General features: G+C 40.5%; 1 protein-coding gene across 4 annotated transcripts; it reads left to right on the top strand.

Annotated features, from left to right (window-relative positions):
• The first annotated feature begins 713 nt into the window (after positions 1 to 713).
• On the top strand, positions 714 to 19,882 carry TSNAX (translin associated factor X). 4 transcript variants are annotated; one of them, XM_081855889.1, is made up of 6 exons: positions 714 to 1,203; positions 3,000 to 3,107; positions 3,675 to 3,789; positions 5,583 to 5,713; positions 15,756 to 15,880; positions 19,084 to 19,882. In XM_081855889.1, the coding sequence occupies exons 1-6, from the start codon at positions 1,188 to 1,190 to the stop codon at positions 19,459 to 19,461; spliced, it is 873 nt and encodes a 290-aa protein (XP_081712015.1). In that variant the 5' UTR covers positions 714 to 1,187; the 3' UTR covers positions 19,462 to 19,882. The 4 variants fall into 4 exon arrangements, with proteins under 4 accessions (XP_081712015.1, XP_081712016.1, XP_081712017.1 ...); XM_081855890.1 differs by lacking the exon at positions 714 to 1,203 and adding an exon at positions 1,216 to 1,747; XM_081855891.1 differs by lacking the exon at positions 714 to 1,203 and adding an exon at positions 1,216 to 1,676.
• Positions 19,883 to 21,168: the final 1,286 nt, after the last annotated feature.

Below are 21,168 nucleotides of genomic sequence, written 5' to 3' on the forward strand. Positions count from 1 at the left end.
CCCTGGGCGAGCTTGAACCACCAACCTTCTGGTTAACATCCAGACACGCTTTAAAAAATTGCTGGCTAATTCTCACCTATTGCAACCTGATTCTACATATGTTTTCTTTGAAGTAAGCGTACCTATGAATTTTTACAGCCGTTATGATTAGAACATTTACTAACTTTAATAACATCCATAGGAATTAAATAAAGAATTGCTGGGACTTGAGCATGCCGTCAGTCAGTGCTCCCTCAGTAATGGTGCAGCAGCAGGCACTAGTCAACAACCTCTTCTGCCTTCCCAAAACCCCACAAGGGTACAGTATCTGTGATGCTTTGGCGTGGGTGAGCCCTGTGATGGCTTGTATGGGATTCTAAGCAGAAGGTGTCTAGGATGCAATGCGCAGGCGTAACTACATTTTCAGTTGTTCCTTCAGACATCAAGGAACGCTTCCCGTGCTGATCTGTCTACCCAGGAACCCCTGATGCGGAATTCCTGCACATCCCGGGACATTCTAAGATGCAAATGATGTTTTCATGGGGAAATGCCTGGCCTCGTTTGGCGGAGCTATACAGTATAAAGCGGGATCGGCTCCGTACATCTGATGTCGTAATCATGACATCAACAGATTTGTCGGTCTTCAAGGTTGCCACAAGCCTCTGTAGTTTTTACGAAGAGAGGCTAGGAGGAACTCGCGTTTCTTACCTCTATGGCTCAGAGGGGCCCCTTCACCACGTTTCTCACGAAAACTACATTCCCCACAATGCCTTGCTCGGCCAGAGGGCTTGAAGCGGCTGCAGAGCGCGCGGGATGTGGCTCCATATCGAATGCCTGCTTCGGAAAGTCTTTTCCCTTACCCGGAAAAATAATTAAAGATGTGGCGGCGTCTAGGCCGGCTCCCACCCTCTGCTGTGAGGCGGTGGGAGACGATGCCGAAGACGCGGCGGGCTCGGCGCTCCATGAAATTAAACTCTGCTGTCAGGAATTCGAGAAGGACGCCGAAAGAAGGCGGCGGCGGGGGGAGGAGGAAGAGGAGGCGGTGAGGAGAGAGCGGGAAGGTCTTAGCAAACTGAGGAAACGGAGCGGCGGCCGAGCGACCCGCCCTCAAGTGGGAGCTGCGGCCTCCGTTGCGGTTGCTGCGCGTGGCGCCCTCAGAATTCGAAAGGGGCGGAGCGGAGGCCTCCCGGGGCGCGAGCGCGGGCAACATGAGCGGCAGAGAAGGTGCCGGCAGCGGCGGGCTGAGGGGGAAATAGGGACGGGCCTCTCTCGTCGAGAGAGGCGGGGAGGCTCAGGCGGCTCTCGACCCGCGCCCCAGTCAGCTTATTTTGACCTTTCGCTCCCGTTTTCCTTATTCCTCTTCCCTTCGCCCATTTCGCCCCCAAATGCCAATGTATTATTCCATTCCTATCCCGCCTTTCCCCCCGAGGAGCTTGGCTGCGAGGCGGTGGGCGCCCGGCGCCCGTTGAGCTTTATGGCCGAGTGGGGGCTTGGAGCGCCCGCGGCCCCCAAAAACAGGCCGACGCTCTTAACCGCTTGTGGAGGCAGGACCTTGTGGTGTTCGGATAGTCAGCCTCCTTCTCTCTTCCTCTCCCCCCCCCCCCCCCGTCTTCCAACCTCGCCCCTTTTGGAAAAGCGCTTGCACCTGTGACAGCTGGTTGAGAGGCAGAAATGCAAGACCTAGCGCAGAAAAGGTGGTGAGGGAGAAGCAAAAAACCAAGTAACGAGTAGCTGTTACAAGTATGGTCTAAGAATCCTGCAAGAAAAGGTGGCCGCTTCACTGCGTCAAGCTGCATAGTTGCCCGTGCTGTTTTGTGACAGTACAAGTTCACACTTGAATGTTCTTTTGTGACCCTGTGCAACCCTCCAGGTTACTTGAGGTTATGCCTACGTTATCCTATCATATGCTAGTTGGATGAGCATCACCCATTACCTTTGGAGTGTTTACTACTACTTTAGGAATATATATAGGAATGCCTATATATATATAATGCAGTGCAGACTTGCTAGTTGCTCATTCATTATATTTTGCTAAGCTAGTGGTAGACTACATGTCAAACTGGTGGTGTGTTGAAAATGATAACAGCAGTGCAGCTGTTGCCAAAGCCAGGGTCCAGCTCTTTTTCTGTAGGAAAAGGAAAAGAAATTGTGCTACAGGCACTGGCCAGGGACTTAAGGAGGTATGGTAAAGGTAAACGACCCCTGGATGGTTAAGTCCAGTCAAAGGTGACTATGGGGTTGTGGCGCTCATCTCGCTTCAGGCCGAGGAAGCTGGCGTTTGTCCACAGACAGCTTTCTGGGTCGTGTGGCCAGCATGACTGAACCACTTCTGGCACAAGAGAACACTGACGGAAGCCAGAACGCACAGAAACAGTTTACCTTCCCACCACAGTTTACCTTCCCACAGTTCAGTCCTAGGCTGCAGTTCAGTCCTAGGCCCGATATTGGGAAATAAATCCCATTGAGTTTAGTGAGATTTAATTGCTGAGAGATATGTTTAGGGTATATTATTGAAGTAAGAGATCAGAAAATCAATATTTCAGTAAAAAGTACTAGGCACCTATTTGCTGCTATATTGATAATCAAAACAAAACCTTGTATTGTTAAGAACCATTGGCTTGTTTGAGGCACTCAGTAATTCTTGATTATGTTCATATCTAAAAAAATACCATGAGACCCATCTTTTTCAGATCAGTAGCCTGAATTTAACATTGTATGCAAACTAATGAACTGAAGTGCAAAGTTTAGTGTTGGCAGTACACATAGCAGTTGTTGTTGTTTTTTTAAGTACAAGAATGAGCTCTCAAACTGTCTACCTAGAGCTGGGAAGAAGGTTGCATCTAGAGTTCTATTAGGCTTTGGCATTACTTTGCCCCAGAAGCTAGCTCTTGTGATCAACACTTCAGGGCAAGGTTGATGGCGAGCATAACTTTTGACAAGCCAAAATTTGTGAACCTTTGTTTCTTGATATTACAATTTGATGATGTTTATCTCTCATTTCTTTTCTTTCATATTCCTAGGAACAGGTGAGTTCCGAAAAAGAAAGCATGACAATTTCCCTCATGGTCATTGGAGAGAAGAAAAAGACAGCATTAATCCTCCTTCAGCTATTACTATGTCCTTCAAAGGTAAGCCATTGCTTAAAGGCCTGTGGACTGGTTTGCACATGCAAACTGGCTGTCTTATTGCATTTCCTTTATGTACAGTATTGAGCTCTTAAGGGCTCTAGTGGAAACAGTCTGAATGTATTTTTTCAGTTGGTAGCTGTAAAAATTGCTATTGTGATTGTAGATAGGGCTTCAAACTCTTCCTGTGTATTGTCTGATTCATGCTGAACACTCACTTCCACACACTTGAGAAACTGCACTGAGAAAAGAAGCAGCTGATTTGCATCCATGATTTTTTTTAAAAAAATGTGTGTCAGAATTAATACGAGTCCAGTGAAATCAATATTGCTAAAATAGATTGCTCTGTCAAAGACAAGAGTTAAGCTCTTAGTTATTATTGGTTCCACAGAAGGTTTCCAAGCTTAGTTTGAATACTAACGTGAATAATATTCTATGTAACTGGCTCACATCTAAATATTTACCTATTAGAAATGTTGCTACTTTTTCTGGCTTGCTGGTGGATGCTCCTTTGTGATATTTTCAACATATGCTTGACTGACGTGCTTCTCTGCATTTTGTTCTCTTTAGCGTTCCAGGTGGAACTTGATACAAAACATGATAAATATGAGAGGCTTGTGAAACTTAGTCGTGATATAACTATTGAAAGTAAAAGAGTCATATTCTTACTGCATAGGATTACCAGGTGAGTAATTAATGTAGCTTTTTAATGTTCTTGATGCTTGCTCTGTAGGATAACTAGATACAAATGAGCAAAGGGTTGCTGTGTAAAAGTTGGAGTTGGGACATGTGTGCCTTTTTGTCCAGGAGTGTGGAAAGTGGGACCCATTAAATATGCCACTGTTAAAAATTCAGGAGTCTATTTTCTAGTGCCTACTGTCTTGCAGTGTTGAACATCTAATATCATTGCTCTGTTTAAACATGCACTGTAACTTTCCATAAACTTGCTTTATTTTGCTAGCTCATTGTAACAAAATCAAGTGGGAAACTAATTTGTACTGCAAGTCCAGAGACAATCAAATCAAATGAAAAAGAGAGAGCCTAGGGCCTGCATTATCCCGGTATATCTTTAAAGAAAAGCTGAAGGCAGATTCCCATTGTGCTGACTGTCAGTGCTGCAGAGGCATATGTTTTATCTAGCTGCATTTGTGCAACACTGTTTGGTAATCCTTTTAAGGTCCCACCACCAAAAGAGGTTTGGCTGTTGGGAGCCTGGAGTAGGGCCTTTTCTGTGGCAGTGCCCCAATTACAGAATTCTCTCCCTATGGGGATTAGACTGGTCCCATCCCTGAGGACATTCAGTGGACTGCAAAATATTTTTCTTCTCTGCTGTGCCTCCTTAGGGCCATTTGTGATCCTTCAAGTAAACATATCAAAGTGTACATGGTAGAAAATGGTTTATGAGAATCTGTTACATAAAGAGGTTATCTGATTACATGTTACAGCAGGCTTTGCTTAGATCAGGAGTGAGAAGCCTCCATGTTTCAGTTCCGAACAGTCCCAGCAAGGGTAGCAAGTGACCAGGAATGGTGGAAGTTGTAGTCCAGCAACATCTGGAGGGCCTCAGGTTCTCCGCATCTGGCCTTGATAAAACTTTTTATTTTTCTATCATCCTAGTTTATCTTGTGGCAGTGCTTCTATGAATAACAGTAGTTGTTGACAGCTTTAACAGCACTGTCTGGACTAGCTTAGCGTTGTTAGACAATGAGTTGATTATAGTGGAAGTGAGCATCAGTTATTTGGCCACATTGCTGTACTAGTAATCACAGCTGATGCAGCGGCATGGATGATAGTGTTGAGAAGTGTAGATGAATAAGAGCTTGTGTGAATATCTGATACTTCACCATATTGGTTGATGTTTCTCATTGAGTTGTAATAACAGATCTTCTATTCCTTAAAAAAAACAAAACTCCACATCCGTCAGCTGAGTTTGCTGAAATGTCAGCTGGTTCCAGTCCACAAAAATTATGCTGCAATATACAAAGAATTTATGTTTGCAATTTGTTACAATTATTTATGTTACAATTGAGAGCTAGGAAAAATGTACTTCTGTTTACTGCTGCAGTCGGCCAGCCATGCTGTCCTCCCCAGTAGCCTCCCCACCCTGTGTTTTGTGCCACTTAGTCAGTCTTTGTGGCCACTGGGCATGAATAGTCTGCATTGGCTTATTCCCTCCCCTTTACGGCTTTTTCTTTTTTCCCTTTCTTTTGTACTTCTGCAAACCTTGGGGTACCCTGAGGTTCCTTTACTCTTGTGTATGGATATTGCTGTTTCTGCTTCATAATGGATGTCATCTGCTGCTGAACTTCAGGAACAGGAATTTTGTGACATCTCTTGTTATTGTATTTCTGATACTGGATGGATTCATTCAGTTTTTTTCTGATGGCAGAGGATTAAGCTTAATTGAGCACATTATACCCTTTGCCTCTTTGCTGCAGATACAGTATTACCACGTAATAATTCATTTTGTGTTGACAGTGCTCCTAATGGGGAGGAAATATTAATGGAATCTGAGACCAAATTAGATCTCGTGAGACAGAAGATAAAACAAGTAGCGCAAGAATTGATGGGAGAAGATATGTATCAGTTTCACAGAGCCATCTCTCCAGGTAAATATAAGAAATAAGGCACTGATTTAGAATCATAGAGTTGGAAGAGACCACAAGGGCCATCGAGTCCAGTTTTTATTTCATCACCTGACATGTGAACATTGGTCTGATTTTGTCGGGAATGGCTTATGTTAGAAGAGGAGTAGGAGACCTCAGGCCCAAGGATCAGATGTGGAACTTCAGGCCTCTATAACTGGCCTTCGGAAGTCTCTCTGGACCACACCGCTTCCTAGGCTGTGCCCCTTCTCACCAGGCTGCCCCTCTCACTGGCCCTGCTTTGTGCCTGCCTCTAGTACTTTTGCTTGACTGGAATGTGATCTTGAACTATGATGATGTCTCTTGCTTGCCTGCATGGAGGGAGGCGTGTGTGCATGGAAACCTTGACCTTTGCATGGCTGGAATGTAGTCTACTGTATAAAGCTAAGATTCACATTTGTTACTCTGGCCACTTTTCTCTCAGGCCACGCCCATCTCTGGCATGTGGCTCCTAGAAGGTTTTCCACAGGGGCACACACACCACCCCTGTATTGGAATATTTGGATTTATAAGTTCATTGCAAGACTAAGAAAAGATACACAGAATTCAAGTGGAACTTTTTCTCTGTAATTTGTAACAAGTTCAGTTGGATCAATAATGCTTTCTTTTTGTGGGTGGTTGCCAACATTGGCTGATTTAGAAGGGGAACTTGCATGTGTATAAGAGTTTTATGTGACCGTGCTTGGGGGTTCTAGTGGGAGGGATGCCTGAAGTGCAAATAAATAAAAAAGAACCCTGAACATGCACATCTTGTGTATTCAAGATTAGTTTTGTAGACTCTCGATTTATAGGTGTTCAACCAATACTAACTCAGTTGGTCACCCAAGCATCAGTAAAGTACCAATATTTTTGTTGCTTGATTGGTGAATAAAGGTGTAGTTGGTTGCCATGTGTATATTGATGACACTTAACTGTAAACCTTCACACAATTTCTTCCACTGGCTTTAGGAAGATGTTAAATACTAAATATAAATACAGTGGTACCTCGGGTTACATACGCTTTTCTATTTTGAGATTTACCCATTACCACCGTCCAGGTGGGTAATGGGTAAATCTCAAAATAGAAAAACTGGGGACAGAGCAATCCATTCAACACACTCAGATCAACTGCAGGTGAATTATTGTGTCATCATAATTTTACTTACCAGCATACAACAGCACCATTCAAAAATTAAGAGATATGACTGCACTTGAAGACTTACAGTCTAATAAATTAAGATATGAGAGAAAGTGAATTCAGATGAAAGAGAGTTACTGTGCCAATTGTCAGTAGGTATAAGAAGGGACCATGAATGAGAAGCATGAATAAATAGATGGGTATTCAGTATCTTCTTAAATATTAAAAGAAACCAGTTGGATCAATAGTGAAAGATTGCCCCAAGCATATGAAGCAGCAAGGTAAAATGAAAGAAGCTGAGAAATAGCACCTGAAAATGTGGCTTAGCCTTAACATAATACAGTGGTACCTCGGGTTACAGACGCTTCAGGTTACAGACTCTGCTAACCCAGAAATAGTACTTCGGGTTAAGAACTTTGTTTCAGGATGAGAACAGAAATTGTGCTTCTGTGGCAGCGGGAGGCCCCATTAGCTAAAGTGGTGTCTCAGGTTAAGAACAGTTTCAGGTTAAGAACGGACCTCCAGAACGAATTAAGTTCTTAACCTGAGGTACCACTGTACTAGTAAGTTAAGAGCAAAAAGAAAGAGGATGAAGCAATAGCAAGGACTAAGTTTGTGAAGACATTTGATCATGAAGAAGTGAATGGTAGAAATTTATGCTTATCGCCTGGATGCCTAACTGAGGATAAATATTTTGCTGCTACTCTTACCAAAGTATAATTACCAAATAGGCTGCATTTGCTTTCTGTATGCAACAGCTGTTTCCCCTTCTCATTCAAAGACTTGGAACTAAATCAAGGAAGGATCTGCCAGAGAACATTAAGAAGCTATAGATAAATAATGCCAATCTCATCCCAGGTTCTCCTTCTGAGAAATTAATGATATCCTAAGGATTTATATATGCTTTGGAGATAAAATCAGTGGCAGAGTTCTGTCATTATTGTTATGTAAGATATAAATACAATAAGACAATTACAGTATCGGAATGTAAACATTCACTTTTCATGATAGCAAAATGTTTTCTCTTCATCATTTTAGTACTGCGTTCTATTCCTTACTCCAAGCATAGGCAAACTCGGCCCTCCAGATGTTTTGGGACTACAGCTCTCATCATCCCTAGCTAACACGACCAGTTATCATGGATGATGGGAATTGTAGTCCCAAAACATCTGGAGGGCTGAGTTTGCCTATGCATGCCTTACTCAGTTCAAAAATCTGTATGCAAAAACATAAATTTGAATATATTGTCAAGCATGGCATTAGTGTTCTACTAAGGAAAAAAGAAACCCAATATTTATATCTAAAAAACCCAGTCTGTACAATTAACATTTGACTTCCTACAAATGTTGTCCATCGGCCTAAAACCAGACATGAAATATCCTATTCTTTTTCTTCCCTTATACATCTCTTTAAAATAGTTCCAGGGGGCCCAATCAGCCTTCCTGTGGAAAATGTTTAAATTAAATTTTATTTTATTGAGTTACAGTAGCGGCTCCATTTAAACAAACAAACCTTCTGGGGGATGTGCATGTATTTGGTGTAATAATTGTAAATCTATAAATAGACATATGATCCTTGGGAGTATTGTTTGCCATTTGTAGTTATGAAATGCTTTTTTTGGGGTTACTCCAAGCCGTTGTTCTTTTGACTTAAAGATAAAACAATTCTGGCAGAGCACTAAAAGAAGTTTTCTGCTTTCCCTCATTAAGAATAGTGCTAATGGCACGCAGAGCATTTCCCCAAAGGATACTTGTATGAGCTCAAACGCTGAGTGTAGTACTAATAATTGAACAATAACAAAAAGGATGCCTGTTTTCTACACGTTTCTTAACAGTACAGATTGTCCCAAGGGATGACTATACAAGCAAACAGAGAGATACTGAAATAACTAGTTTAAAACAACAACAATAGAGAGCTACTCATGCATATGGTTAGGAATGGTGTTCTTTTGTGATAACTTTTGAAGTCAAAGCACTTGTACTATAGAATCCCTGTCTCCTAGTTTATAGCATATTTGAAACATCCTTTTTTGACAGTATGAATAATACGTATTGAAGAAGTGTTAGGAAAGCAGAAAATTGATGCTGGCTTCCAGGTGTAAAATAGCAATAAATGCCTTCCTTGTTCCAATTGTACTGTGACTTCTGGGCCTCTTTTTTAAAAATATGTTTTTAATTTTGGAGTGTAGTGAATTTTGTGTTTATGTTAATGATTTTACATTTTTATTCATTTCTATAGCTTTTACTTATTGTAAGACACACAGATAGCTTTGTTCGGGATGGCATGCAAATAAAAATAAAGAAAGACATTAAATTCAATGTCCTGCATTCAAACTAGATCTGTTGTAACCAAAATTTTCTTAATGTATGATAAGCTGCACAGTGGAATAGATAATGCATGAAAAAGACTCAAGGCTATGACTAGGGCTATGTTAATAACTGAGAAATTGTTGGTGAGCAAAGACGAGACTCATCCATTGTAGGTATGTTTACTTCCATTACTCATCCCTCCTCCCCTTGGCCCACTCTGTCAATGAGAATGGTACCTGTTTATAATGTAGTTCAGAAAGGGATGTTGTGACCCCAGTGATGAAGGCCTTGCCAGTTAACTGGTTAAACTGCCTGTCTTTCACTAAGATGCTAAGCAGTCAGCAGGGCTGCAGTGATTGAGCTGAACAATTATTAAGACAAAGTAGGCAAAAAAATCTAGGATAAGAGTAATGAGTCTGAAAGTGGAAATGCTCTAGAACAGAGACTGCAAACTTTTTTTGGCTTGAGGGCTGCATTGAGGGTTGGCCCAGCCCTCCAAGGCTTGCATGCCAGTGAAGGGCATGGCTAAACTTGCCAATACACACTTGAATACACACATAAACACACACTCAGACAATCCTCTTGCTCTTCTGATGATCAGCTGAGGAATGGGAGCAGAGGGGTTTCTGATTTATTGGAAGAGCAGAAAGAGTGGTTTTCTTCCACATCCTCGCACTGAGCTAGGAGGACAAGAACCTCCCTGCTAGAAGGAAGGGGCACTCCTTCCTGTTTCCTGAATGCTATAGGAGAAGAGAGCTTTGCAAAGTAAGTTTAGGGCAAGAGGACTTTTGGAGAGTTGCCAGGCCACTTGAAACAAACTCTTGAATTTGCCACCCTTGTTCTAAAAGAACATGGGGAAGAGGAGATGCCATCAGGTATGAGTAAGAGAAGAGAAAACTAGGAGAGAGAATATATGAGAGCTGCAGAAATGAGGTAGACTGAAGCTTCACATATGTTTGAAATAATAAGGCAAATATTTACCGTATTTGTTTCCTAGACTTCAAATTTATACTGATTTCTAGGAACTATAGCATGGAGTGGGCAACCTGCAGTCCTAGGACCATGTGTGACCCGCAGCCTGTTTTCAAAAGCCCTCTGCAAGTAATCAGCTTAGATCTCTACCTATCTCCTAGCAGCCTCCTTTTTTGGTTGGGGAGGAAATGTGAGAAAGAGGGGGGTGAGTGATAGATAGAGAAAGAAATTGATGACCCCACCCACCCTGACAGATTCCTGAGGGAATGTGGCCCTCAACAGAAAAAAATTATTGCCCCTGCTGTAAAGTAACTAGAACAAAAACAAGACTGTATGCAGGTTTTCATAGCAGTATGCATACAGTGCAGCAGTAACCCAGAAATAACTAGTAATGTAATAAATGATACAATGTAAATTACAAATTATTTCCCAGGCTCACTGGGAATAAAATATCTTAAATTCATGAAGAGGGAGAATTCATTGAAAAGGTCCATTGGATTGCTGTGTAAAATTAAGACCACTGAATAACAAAGAAACAGGATGTAGCGAAAAATTTAAATAAGCTCTTCTCCTTGCTGTTTCTGACAACAGAGATAAGATTCCAAATGTGGAAATGCAGTTTCCTCATTGGACTACTGAAGAAACTAACGTCATCATTATTAAGGACTTCTACACAGATTACTCAAAAGTAATTTCCCCCTGTATCAATTAGCATTACTCTGGGATAGTTGTGCATTTTCCCTTGTTATGTTACAGGTGGCCTTTTCTTGGTAGATTCCAATTTGCTTCTCTCAAATTATTTAGGGTTTTGGCCATTCTGATATAATTTCTTTTAAAATACTAAATAATCTTTTAATGGACTGCCATCAGATCTACTTCATTTTCCTTGGGTCAAGTAGTGAGATATTGAGCAAACTAACATACATGCAAGCATCTCTATAATAAATTAAACATACTTTTGCAATTTAGTTGAGACCTATGCTGCTCAGGAGCATGATCTAACCAGTGTTTTTTTGCACTGGATTTCTAGCAGCTGTGATATTTGAAACATATAAAGCATTATTTTAAAGGAACACTTAATATAACTAAAATTAATAATATGTATATCTATCTTTAAAGCACTAGCTTTAATCTACTTTGAAACGTGGCATTTGTTCAGGTAAGCTGTGTAATTGCAATGAGATCAAGGGAGTAAATTGCACAGGGTATGCGGGGGGGGGGACAACTTTGCCAGATTTTAAATATTGGATCCTTATTCTGGGACTTGTTTGTAGGACTCTTGGGCAGAGTCATGTGACATATACTGGGTTTCCTATACTTCCTGCCCCAACTATTTCATTGTTTGGGGAAGGGCCATAGTTCAGTAGTAGATCATTTGCTTTCCATGCAGAAGGTCCCAGTTTCATTTCCCAGCATCTCTAGGTAGGGCTGGGGAATGCCTTGTCTAAAACCCTGGAGGGTTGCTGAAAGTCATTGTAAACATACTGAGCTAAATATACTAATGGTCTGACTAGCATAAGGCAGCTTCCTATGTTGCAGTGTTCTTCCCAAAATGGACAAGTTTAATTTGTCTATTTTCAATCATATGTGAATGCTGTATTTCATTATTGAGAAAACTGAATGCAGATTAATTTTGGAGGGAAGTCTTTGAAAAAAATACACTGTCCTAATCAAGAAAAGGGAGAATATAAAATTCTGAAGACCTTGTTTTTCTTGAAAGTTGTACTGTTGTCCCTGCTGGTTGCTCCTTGTCATCTTTATCATGGATAAGCTGTTGGAAGCATTAAGAACCCTGCACTTTTGTCATATGTATATAGAGTAGAATTTAAAAAGCTATTTGAGAGAACAGAAAAGAGGCGCAGAAGACTATAGGAGTACCATCAACTTGAACCAGTGACCAGATGGATCTTGAAAGTTTGCACTTTTGAGACGGAATGTCAACATTTCTTTACTATTCTTTTAGTCTGTTTTAATATCTGAGGAAGTGCTGGCAGATGCAATCATGGATTTTTAATTGGCCTTCCCAATGTTCACTCAGGGAAAACAAACTACACAAAGGCAGCCTTATAAACTATTCTCTTACTGGCAGCATGATCCTTAAGTAATCCTTTTCTTGGAAACGACCCAAAACTGAGAGCAGGAGGAGGAATGTATTGTTGGATGGAATAGTGAAATGGGATGGATTTTTTTTCACCGTTGGGATTATTTGCTGAAAGTAGCGGATGTCCTTCCATTAAGTTACAATATAATATATTTAAACATCCTTTTACCTGCTTATTAAAAACACCTTATGTCAAGGTCTTAGGTCATTCTAAATGTCATTTTCAAGCTGCTTTTTGTGGAGGACTTCTAAAAGGCACGTATTTCATGTCTAGTTTATTTGATTATAATGAGGAAAACATAGTTCAGTTGTCATTAGGGTAAGTCTAGAACAGCTGTTAGTATCCTGACTTTATTTTGAAGGACTCAATGAAGATACCGTATTTTTCCATATATAACACACCCCCGTGTATAAGACGACCCCCATTTTTGGGGACTCCAAATTAAGAAAATGGGGGGAGATGTCCCAGAGTTGTTCAGTTTTTTTGGGTGGGGGGATTGCCCAGAGCTTCATAAGGCAATTGGAAGTTGGATTGTTTCAGACTGTGTGCTAATCCACAATTAGTTAAAAATACAGTGGTACCTTGGTTCTCAAACTTAAACCGTTCCGGAAGTCAGTTCCAAAACCAAGGCACGCTTTCCCATAGAAAGTAATGAAAAACGGATTAATCCTTTCCAGACTTTTAAAAGCAACCCCTAAAACAGCAATTTAACATGAATTTTACTCTCTAATGAGGCCATTGATCCATAAAATGAAAGCAATAATCAATGTATTCTACTATAAATAAATAAGACAGTATTGTAGATGATAAAAATAAAAATAATTATTTTTTCTTACCTGCATTTCTTACCATTGTCTGGATGGGGGGCTTTTATCCATTTCCACAGTCACACAATCAATCAATCAGTAGCTGAAATGGGTTCCACACAGTCACAAAAACAAATTAACCAAAAAAGCCTCAAAAATAAAAAAGCAAAAAACAAAAGCGCCAAACTTAATCCATTCCAGAAGCCTGTTTGACTTCTGAAATGTTCAAAAACCAAGGGGCAGCTTCTGATTGGTGCAGGCGCCCTGAAAACAATAGCTGACAGCCGCATTGGATGTTCGGCTTCCGAAAAAAATCCAAAAACCAGAACACTTCTGGGTTTTTGGCATTTGGGAACCAAGGCGTTTGAGAACCAAGGTACCTTTGTATAGCAAAAGCTTTTGATCTCCTCCTCCTTCCAGGCATGCCAGCAAGGAACTGGGGCTTGTTCTTGTAATGTTATATCCAAACAAGGCCTTTCATTTCAGAGTGTGAGATGAATAGGCAAACATTTCTGAAAGGTGGGGGGGGGTCTGCTTATTGGACTTGGGGAAGGTTGCACAAGGGCCCTTGGCTACTCAGAGAGCCCCCCTGTAACCTATCCAGAAGGAGGCACAAGGTCTCTGGGAGCTTCCCAGGGCCCTGCCGAGACCCTTCCCAGGACCCGGTAAGTAAGGAAAAGCTGTTGGGTGCATGGGTGGGGGAAAAATAAGTAAATGGAGAGAGGGCACCAGTGGGTTTCCCTGGTTCTCCATTTACAGTGGTGTCCCGCAAGACGAATGCCTCGCAAGACAAAAAACTCGCTAGACGAAAGAGTTTTCAGTTTTTTGAGGTGCTTCGCAAGACGAATTTCCCTATGGGCTTGCTCGAGTTCTTGCGAGTTTGTTTCCTTTTTCTTAAAGCCGCTAAGCCGTTAAGAGCCGCTAAGCCGCTAACAGCCGTGCTTCGCAAGACGAAAAAACCGCAAGATGAAGAGACTTGCGGAACGGATTAATTTCGTCTTGTGAGGCACCACTGTATTTATTTTTCCCACAGCTGCATAAGGTTGCAATCATGTATGTAAAGTGAGTGTATGTTGTGGTCCCACTACTGAAAAATGGTCAAGATGAAACCCGTTTTGATATTACTAAAAATAGTGAGTACTTCAGCTCAGCCATATACAGCTCCTGACCCACAGTCAAACTGCCTTTTTGGTTTAATGTGTCAACTAGAGTTTGTGAGAAAAGAGGCTGGCAACTTTGGCAATAGTAAAGTGGTGCTGAGTGTAGAAGGAGAGGGCAATGAGAAAGATGTAATCTGCAGCTGAGTGACGTATAGGGACACTGGGAGTTTGCAAGTGACAGGATCATTCATCTTTGAGATGCCTTGCCCCAAAATGTAGCTATTTCCAAGGCATTGTTTTGAAGAGAAATTCACTGATGAGGTTTACTGCTGGTAGCTGCCCAATATTTATGGCCCTCAGTTATTCATGAGATCCTGAACTTGAGGTTGTTTCTTCTCTGCCCTGTTCTAAGTAAAATAGTCTGTTAAGTCCAAAAGGGATGAAGGCATTTCAAAAGATTTACCACAGCCTGTTTTTCAGTCATCTCCACTATTAAATGCCGTGGTAATGCATTTTCCAAACACACCAGTATATAAAGGGTATGTGTATTCTTCTACTTTCATGAAGCATAGAGTTTTCGTTGTGTGCTAGGTATACACCTGGCTTAGTCACTGAATTCATGTCATTAACTGAGAATAAAGTTTTAAAATGATCTACATTTTGCCTTGTGAGTAGAAAGCAACAAATTCTCTTTGAGTCTTCAAGAATTTGAAGAAAAACCATGCCACCGTTACAAAGGACAGAAAATGTCATTAAAATGGCAAAGAAGCCTGCAGTAGAAGAGGTGTATAGCAGCTTTCAGAAGGAAACAGTCTGGTGGGGGTTCAGTCTGAGAACATGAAATAATCAAATTGATTAACTAGTGGAAGAAACAGACTTACTGGTGTGTTGTACAATATTTTATACATTTATCATAGTCAAAGTGTGCTAAGCAGTTGTAACAAAAACATGAATCCCCACAGTTATAAGCAGCATAATTATTTATAGACAAATACAGTTGTACCTTGGTTCTCAAACGCCTTGGTGCCTGTACGTTTTGGCTCCTGAATGCCACAAACTCGGAAATGAGTTTTCCAGTTTGCGAACATTTTTTGGAAGCCAAATGTCCGACACGGCTTATGACTGAGTGCAAGAAGCTTCTGCAGCCAATTGGAAGATGCACCTTGGTTTTCGAACATTTTTGGAAGTTGAACGGACTTCCAGAACGAATTATATTCAAGAACCAAGGTACGACTGTACTACAATCCAGCACACAGTTAACCACATCATAGTAATTTTAGGGCCTGATCCTACCCATTTAAACCTGGCACAAGTGACATGAATATTCCCCTTCAACTTGTAAATTGCAGATAGGAATTGCAGCATGCATGGTGCTATGATGAATCTTCCATTTGCTGTACAGGGACAATAATATTTCAGTGTAAGATATGGGACCCTTTGTGCTTTTTTATTTATGAAATGTTCATCCACATTTCTGTTATTGGCTGCATAATTGACACACTCTTTGTAGGAACCCTTAGAATATTACTGAAATAATTTTCATAATAATTATGGATGATGGTGAAATGTCATTTGTTTTATTTTTCCCCACTTTAACCAGGTCTTCAGGAATATGTGGAAGCTGTCTCATTCCAGTATTTTATCAAAACTCGGTCATTAGTTAGTATAGAGGAGATCAATAGGCAACTGATATTTTCAGAAGAAGATAAAGAGGAAGAAGCAAAGGTAGTAAAATACTTGTTGGCTTTCTAATGAGCTAAAACCCATTGTGTTTAACAGAAACTGTCCATTGCTTGGCATTTCTATCTTATTTAGTGTATTTTAATATGTAATCTTGGAGGGTTTTCCCCCTTCTCTCTCTCTTTCTCTCTTTCTCTCCCTCTCCTCCCCCCCCCCCCCCCCCGCTAATGAAATTATTGGAAAATTACTGATGAACAATTCAGTCCCTACAATCCTACAACATGGATGTTGGCCTAGGCAGCTGTTAAGCCTTCAGATTATTGCAACTTTCATCTTTAAAAATAGCAATTTGGTACCCCCAGAGCAGTTGGCTGCTGCAGGGAAGCAGGATGGTGAACTAGAAGGCCCATTGGTCTGCTCTAGCAAGGCTGTTCTTAAGGGAAGGTATCTTAATGTTTTCCAGCACTTTCACTTATTAACATCTTTTGGAAATGCCATGAAAAAGTATTTTAAGTTACACATTTTCAAAGGAAATTCCAGTAAATTTTGCAGGTCTCCGATATATTATACCTACATTTAAGATACATGAATTAGAACTGATTCATGAGGACTTGCATTAAAAAATATAGCTTTACAGCCTGAGCAAGTAGCTGCATAATGTCTTGCTTGTTTGCAGCAAGTAGCTGTATGCTGTCTTTGAAAAGCTGGAACTGAGTCATAGGTGAAAGATAAGCACGCAGAGTCATCTCAGACCCTGATGTTTTAACATCTTGGTTATGCTTAACTCTAACCATACATCATAATGTTTGTACAGTTTGAGCTGTTGACATGGGAAATTACATGACTCCTACAAGAACAAGTGGCATACCCAGTTTTGCTATTACAGATGACTCATGGAGAGTATTTAGACAGAAGTCAAGTGTTTTACTTTTTGTAGGTCCAGGTGTCTTCTGAAAAATAAGACTCCGGATACTTGCAGCTCAGTATAGTAACTTACAAAAGTTGATAATTTATTACTTTAGGACCACAAAAATAGCAGGAAAACCCCAATTATTTTCATATATTATACCCATCCTTCCAAATAAAATATAATAGGGAATATTCAGAAATGGTGGTTTAAATTAGAACATTATGATTAGTGGAGATGAAGCATTGGCTATTTATAGTAAACACATAGGGCTGTATCCATAATTTACTGTACAGTGCAGTGAGCCTTTCCCACCCTATCCTGCCTACTACAACCCCCTGAAAAGCCCTTTTCTGGCAGCCAGTGGACCTTCAGTTAAGACCTGGGTTGCAGGAGGAAGGAATTAGAGATAATTGGGCAGAAACAGCTTGTAGAGTAGGATCTCTACTCATGTAAACTGCCTCCCCCAATTTTCAGCAGTTGCCACAATCACAGCATTTTTGAGGCCCACAGTCCCCCTAGAAAGAAGCTTTTCTAGGGTTACATATAACCAGTCATCCCCAAACTTGGCCCTCCAGATGTTTTGGGACTACAACTCCCATCATCCCTAGCTAACAGGACCAGTGGTCAGGGATGATGGGAATTGTAGTCCCAAAACATCTGGAGGGCCGAGTTTGGGGGTGCCTGCTATAACTCTTGGATACAATCCCTTACTCGCATATTAGGAAATTCCTATTATTTAAGTCTGAAACAGCATGGCTTTAGCTTCATGAAATTTGTTTTTCCCTTGTAAACTCCCTAGATGTTTCAGGGCCTTCCTCTTTCCCTTTTAACCCTATGACAAAAAGAAACAGAATGAATTATGCAAAACAAATGAATGCAGGTATGCAGTTGCATAATTTATGCAAGAAGTAAATTTTGGCATTTTCTGGGCTGAGCACACACAGCAAAGCAGGCTCAGGCTCTCATTCCATCATTTCTGTTGGTGTTACAATGTTACTCACCCCAAATTATGAATCTTGAAATTGTTGTTGTTTAGTCGTGTCTGACTCTTCGTGACCCCATGGACCAGAGCACGCCAGGCACTCCTGTCTTCCACTGCCTCCCGCAGTTTGGTCAGAAGTAAGCTTCAGTAAATTGTTGCTACTGGAAACCCTCAGTGCACTGTTTCCTGGTGTGTGAAGCTGCACCATCATTTCTTTCCTTAAACCAAGTATTCTCTTGCTTTCTTTTTGCACTTCTTCACCAACCCCTTCACCTCTGGGGTTTAATGCCACACTAAATGTTCACGGTGTTTTTTGTGAAGGCCCATCTGCATTTGGTAGTTGTCTGTGTGGGATTTTTGACTAGAAGGGGCATATCTCCATCCCATGTGTCAAGGCTGGAGACTGTTGGTTCTATTAAATATCTTTTTTCAGACATTCCTTTGAATTGCCAGGATTCCTGGAACTTGAATGGGTTTGTGTGTTTTTTTGCTTGAAACTGACGAAGTGTGGTATTCAACAAAGTTTCACTCAGGTTAGTCCCACTGAAATTAATGAACACTATCAAGTTAGCTTGCTAATTTTAATTGTCTACTCTGAGTAAACTTTGCTGGATACCACCCAAGGCATTTGCATTGCACCTGCCTAAGTAACATTGGCCGTCCTCTTTAATCAGCAAGTTGATCCTCTTGGACCATTTGTGCCTCAGTTTTCGCCATGGTAGTGAGTGGAAATCTGTAAAATATGTTTTTGTTGATTAGAGGAATTGTAGACCTTAAAGCAAACATTTGCGTGCACACTCAGTAGACGTGCATGCACTGCAAATGAAGACATTGTTGTCCACAAACAAAAAATAAAAGAAAGTGGATTATCTAATTTGGATGGGAAACTACTGAGAGCTCTATGTGAGTGAATGATATAAGTATAATAGTATCATTTAAGAAGAACTCAAACAACCCAAGTATCTGAATGTAGAATAGACTGTTGAGTGGGGGCACTTCTGTAACCTAAATGCCGCATGACAGGCAAAAATTTAGTAGGTGAAGCTTTTCCTGGCCTGAAGCTGAAGCCATGTTATTATTGAAGACACAGGACACCTGCTGGGGAAAATAGTAGAGAACCACATTATGGTTAAGCTGTTAATAATTGGGCACAACATAGGGATTAATACCTGCCTAGCTGCAAATAAATAACGAGAGACATACATTAACCATATCCATGTGTTGACTGGTTCAAAAGAAAGACCATGTTCTTTCCAGAATTATTTTTATATAACTAGTTGTTTCTCTGAATTATCTTTAACAAGTTGCAATTTCACTGGTTTCTAAATTATCCATTGTATTCTGTTTTGTTGCTAGCCGTCTTCTGATTGTCACAACAAGCAACATAACACTTCAAGCCTGAAGGTGACTCCTGTAGATTACCTCCTGGGAGTGGCTGATCTGACTGGAGAGCTGATGCGGATGTGCATTAACAGTGTTGGCAATGGGGACATAGATACCCCATTTGAGCTGAGCCAGTTCCTGCGCCAGATCTATGATGGCTTTTCCTATATTGGTAACACTGGACCATATGAAGTTTCTAAAAAACTCTATACCTTGAAACAGAGTTTGGCCAAAGTGGAAAATGCCTGCTACACATTAAAAGTCAGGGGGTCTGAGATACCAAAACATATGTTAGCTGATGTGTTCTCCAGCAAAACTGAAATAATTGACCAAGAAGATGGGCTTTCCTAAACTACTTAGAAACTTCATGGCAAAAAAAAAAAAAAAAAAAAATGAGAGGGGAACTGTAGAATTGTAAGAAAGTATTTTGTTATTTTTGATTTGTTTATTAGAAGTATCTTTTTCTTTTTAATTTCTTATGTTTCGGGATAGAAGAAGAACCAGAATAATTTGTATATATATAAAAATGTTCTTAGATAGTGACTTTACAAGCCCACTAGGCTCATTGGTCAGTGCGAAATCTACTTTGTAATGCTATTTATTCTCACAAATGGCACTGTTTATAGTCTAAATTTTATTGTTATAGACCCACTTCAATCTCCCTTTGTAATTGAGAGGTATTGGGGAAGGGTCATAGTGCATACACTCAATGTTGTAACATTTTTTTCTCATTTCTGTTTGAGTTTCACTTCCTGAATAGTGACGACTGAGAGGGGAAAAAAGTATTATAACCAACACGTCAAATTCCAAGGGACTTAAAAGAAATAGAGAATGTTTGAATGAGAAATGTACCTTGGAGAAACTAATTAACTAAGGTTATGCAATATTTTTGGGCCCTTACTCACCTCTTTGAACATCCTGCCTTAATGCTAGCTTTATGTTGCTAAAAATGATGCCAAGCAAAACAAGCCTGGAAAAGCTGTAATAATTTATCATGCTTGTTTGTAACAGAAGCAAGTTCTGACAGTTCTGAGTAATATTAATACATACACACTGTTAATGCAAACTTCCAATTCCAATACCTTACTGTTCAGTTGTCAATGCCATGTTTTTAAAAATGAAGTTTTCACTAGGCTAATACTTTGCAAATTACCACTTATCTTTGCTAACTGTATTGCTGAACAATGATACAATGATGCTTCTTGACAGTTTGTCATCTAACATGCGTTGGTGCTTATGACCAGCTCGTGATTCTTATTACTGCTTCACATATTACCAAATTACCAGGATTATATCTGTGCAGGAAATAGAGCAATTTCCATATATAGGTTGTAATGCTTGTTCATATGTGAGGAAGTGGCTGTTGGCAGCAGCTTGTCAGTGTATGTATGCACAACAATTTACACACACACACACACACACACACACACACACACACTCCTCACCCCATTCTGATATACTATGTGTAAGACATGTACCCATGCCTGTGTGTGGTAGGTGAGAACCACAACTCACTGGTTCCAAGTTCAGGTGTTGTTGATCTCTCTTCTTGATTATGTACTTTGGCTTGAATCCTCACTTCCTCTCTTTGAATAGAACAGTTCCATTAATGGAACAGGGCTTTCCTGCTCCCCACTTCCCACTACAGCACCCCACATTCTCTCGAAATCCATTCCTGTGGAACCTTTGGAAATGGTGTGGGATATGCTGTTTGGAAGGAAAAGCCAGTAGAAATCACCACCCCTTGTGCAAATGGAAGAGCAACTTAGAATCCAAGCCATTGTGTTGGGGGGAAGAGATGGGAAATAAAATTTATATACAAAAAAATACTTTGAAGTAGTAGAAGAACCAGGTCTATTAATGACACAAATCCCTACCTTTGCTTCTGTATGGCAAATGGTCTGTTGGCATGGCATAGTTTCAGAAGTATAATATAAGAGCAAATATTTGTCATTGGTAATTATCACAGGTTTCTCCAGTCCGTAATAAGAGTTTAAAATGTAATGTATCCCCCCCATTATTGAATGTTATGAGTGTTGGTGTTTCTATATTTTTTTC

This window comes from Podarcis erhardii (genome assembly GCF_964252035.2).
Source record: "Podarcis erhardii genome assembly, chromosome: 3".
Taxonomy (NCBI): domain Eukaryota; kingdom Metazoa; phylum Chordata; class Lepidosauria; order Squamata; family Lacertidae; genus Podarcis; species Podarcis erhardii.

Coding starts and splice junctions, on each gene's coding strand:
- TSNAX (XM_081855889.1), top strand. Junction 3,108..3,674: donor TATTACTATGTCCTTCAAAG/GTAAGCCATTGC, acceptor TGTTCTCTTTAG/CGTTCCAGGTGGAACTTGAT. Junction 3,790..5,582: donor TTACTGCATAGGATTACCAG/GTGAGTAATTAA, acceptor TTGTGTTGACAG/TGCTCCTAATGGGGAGGAAA.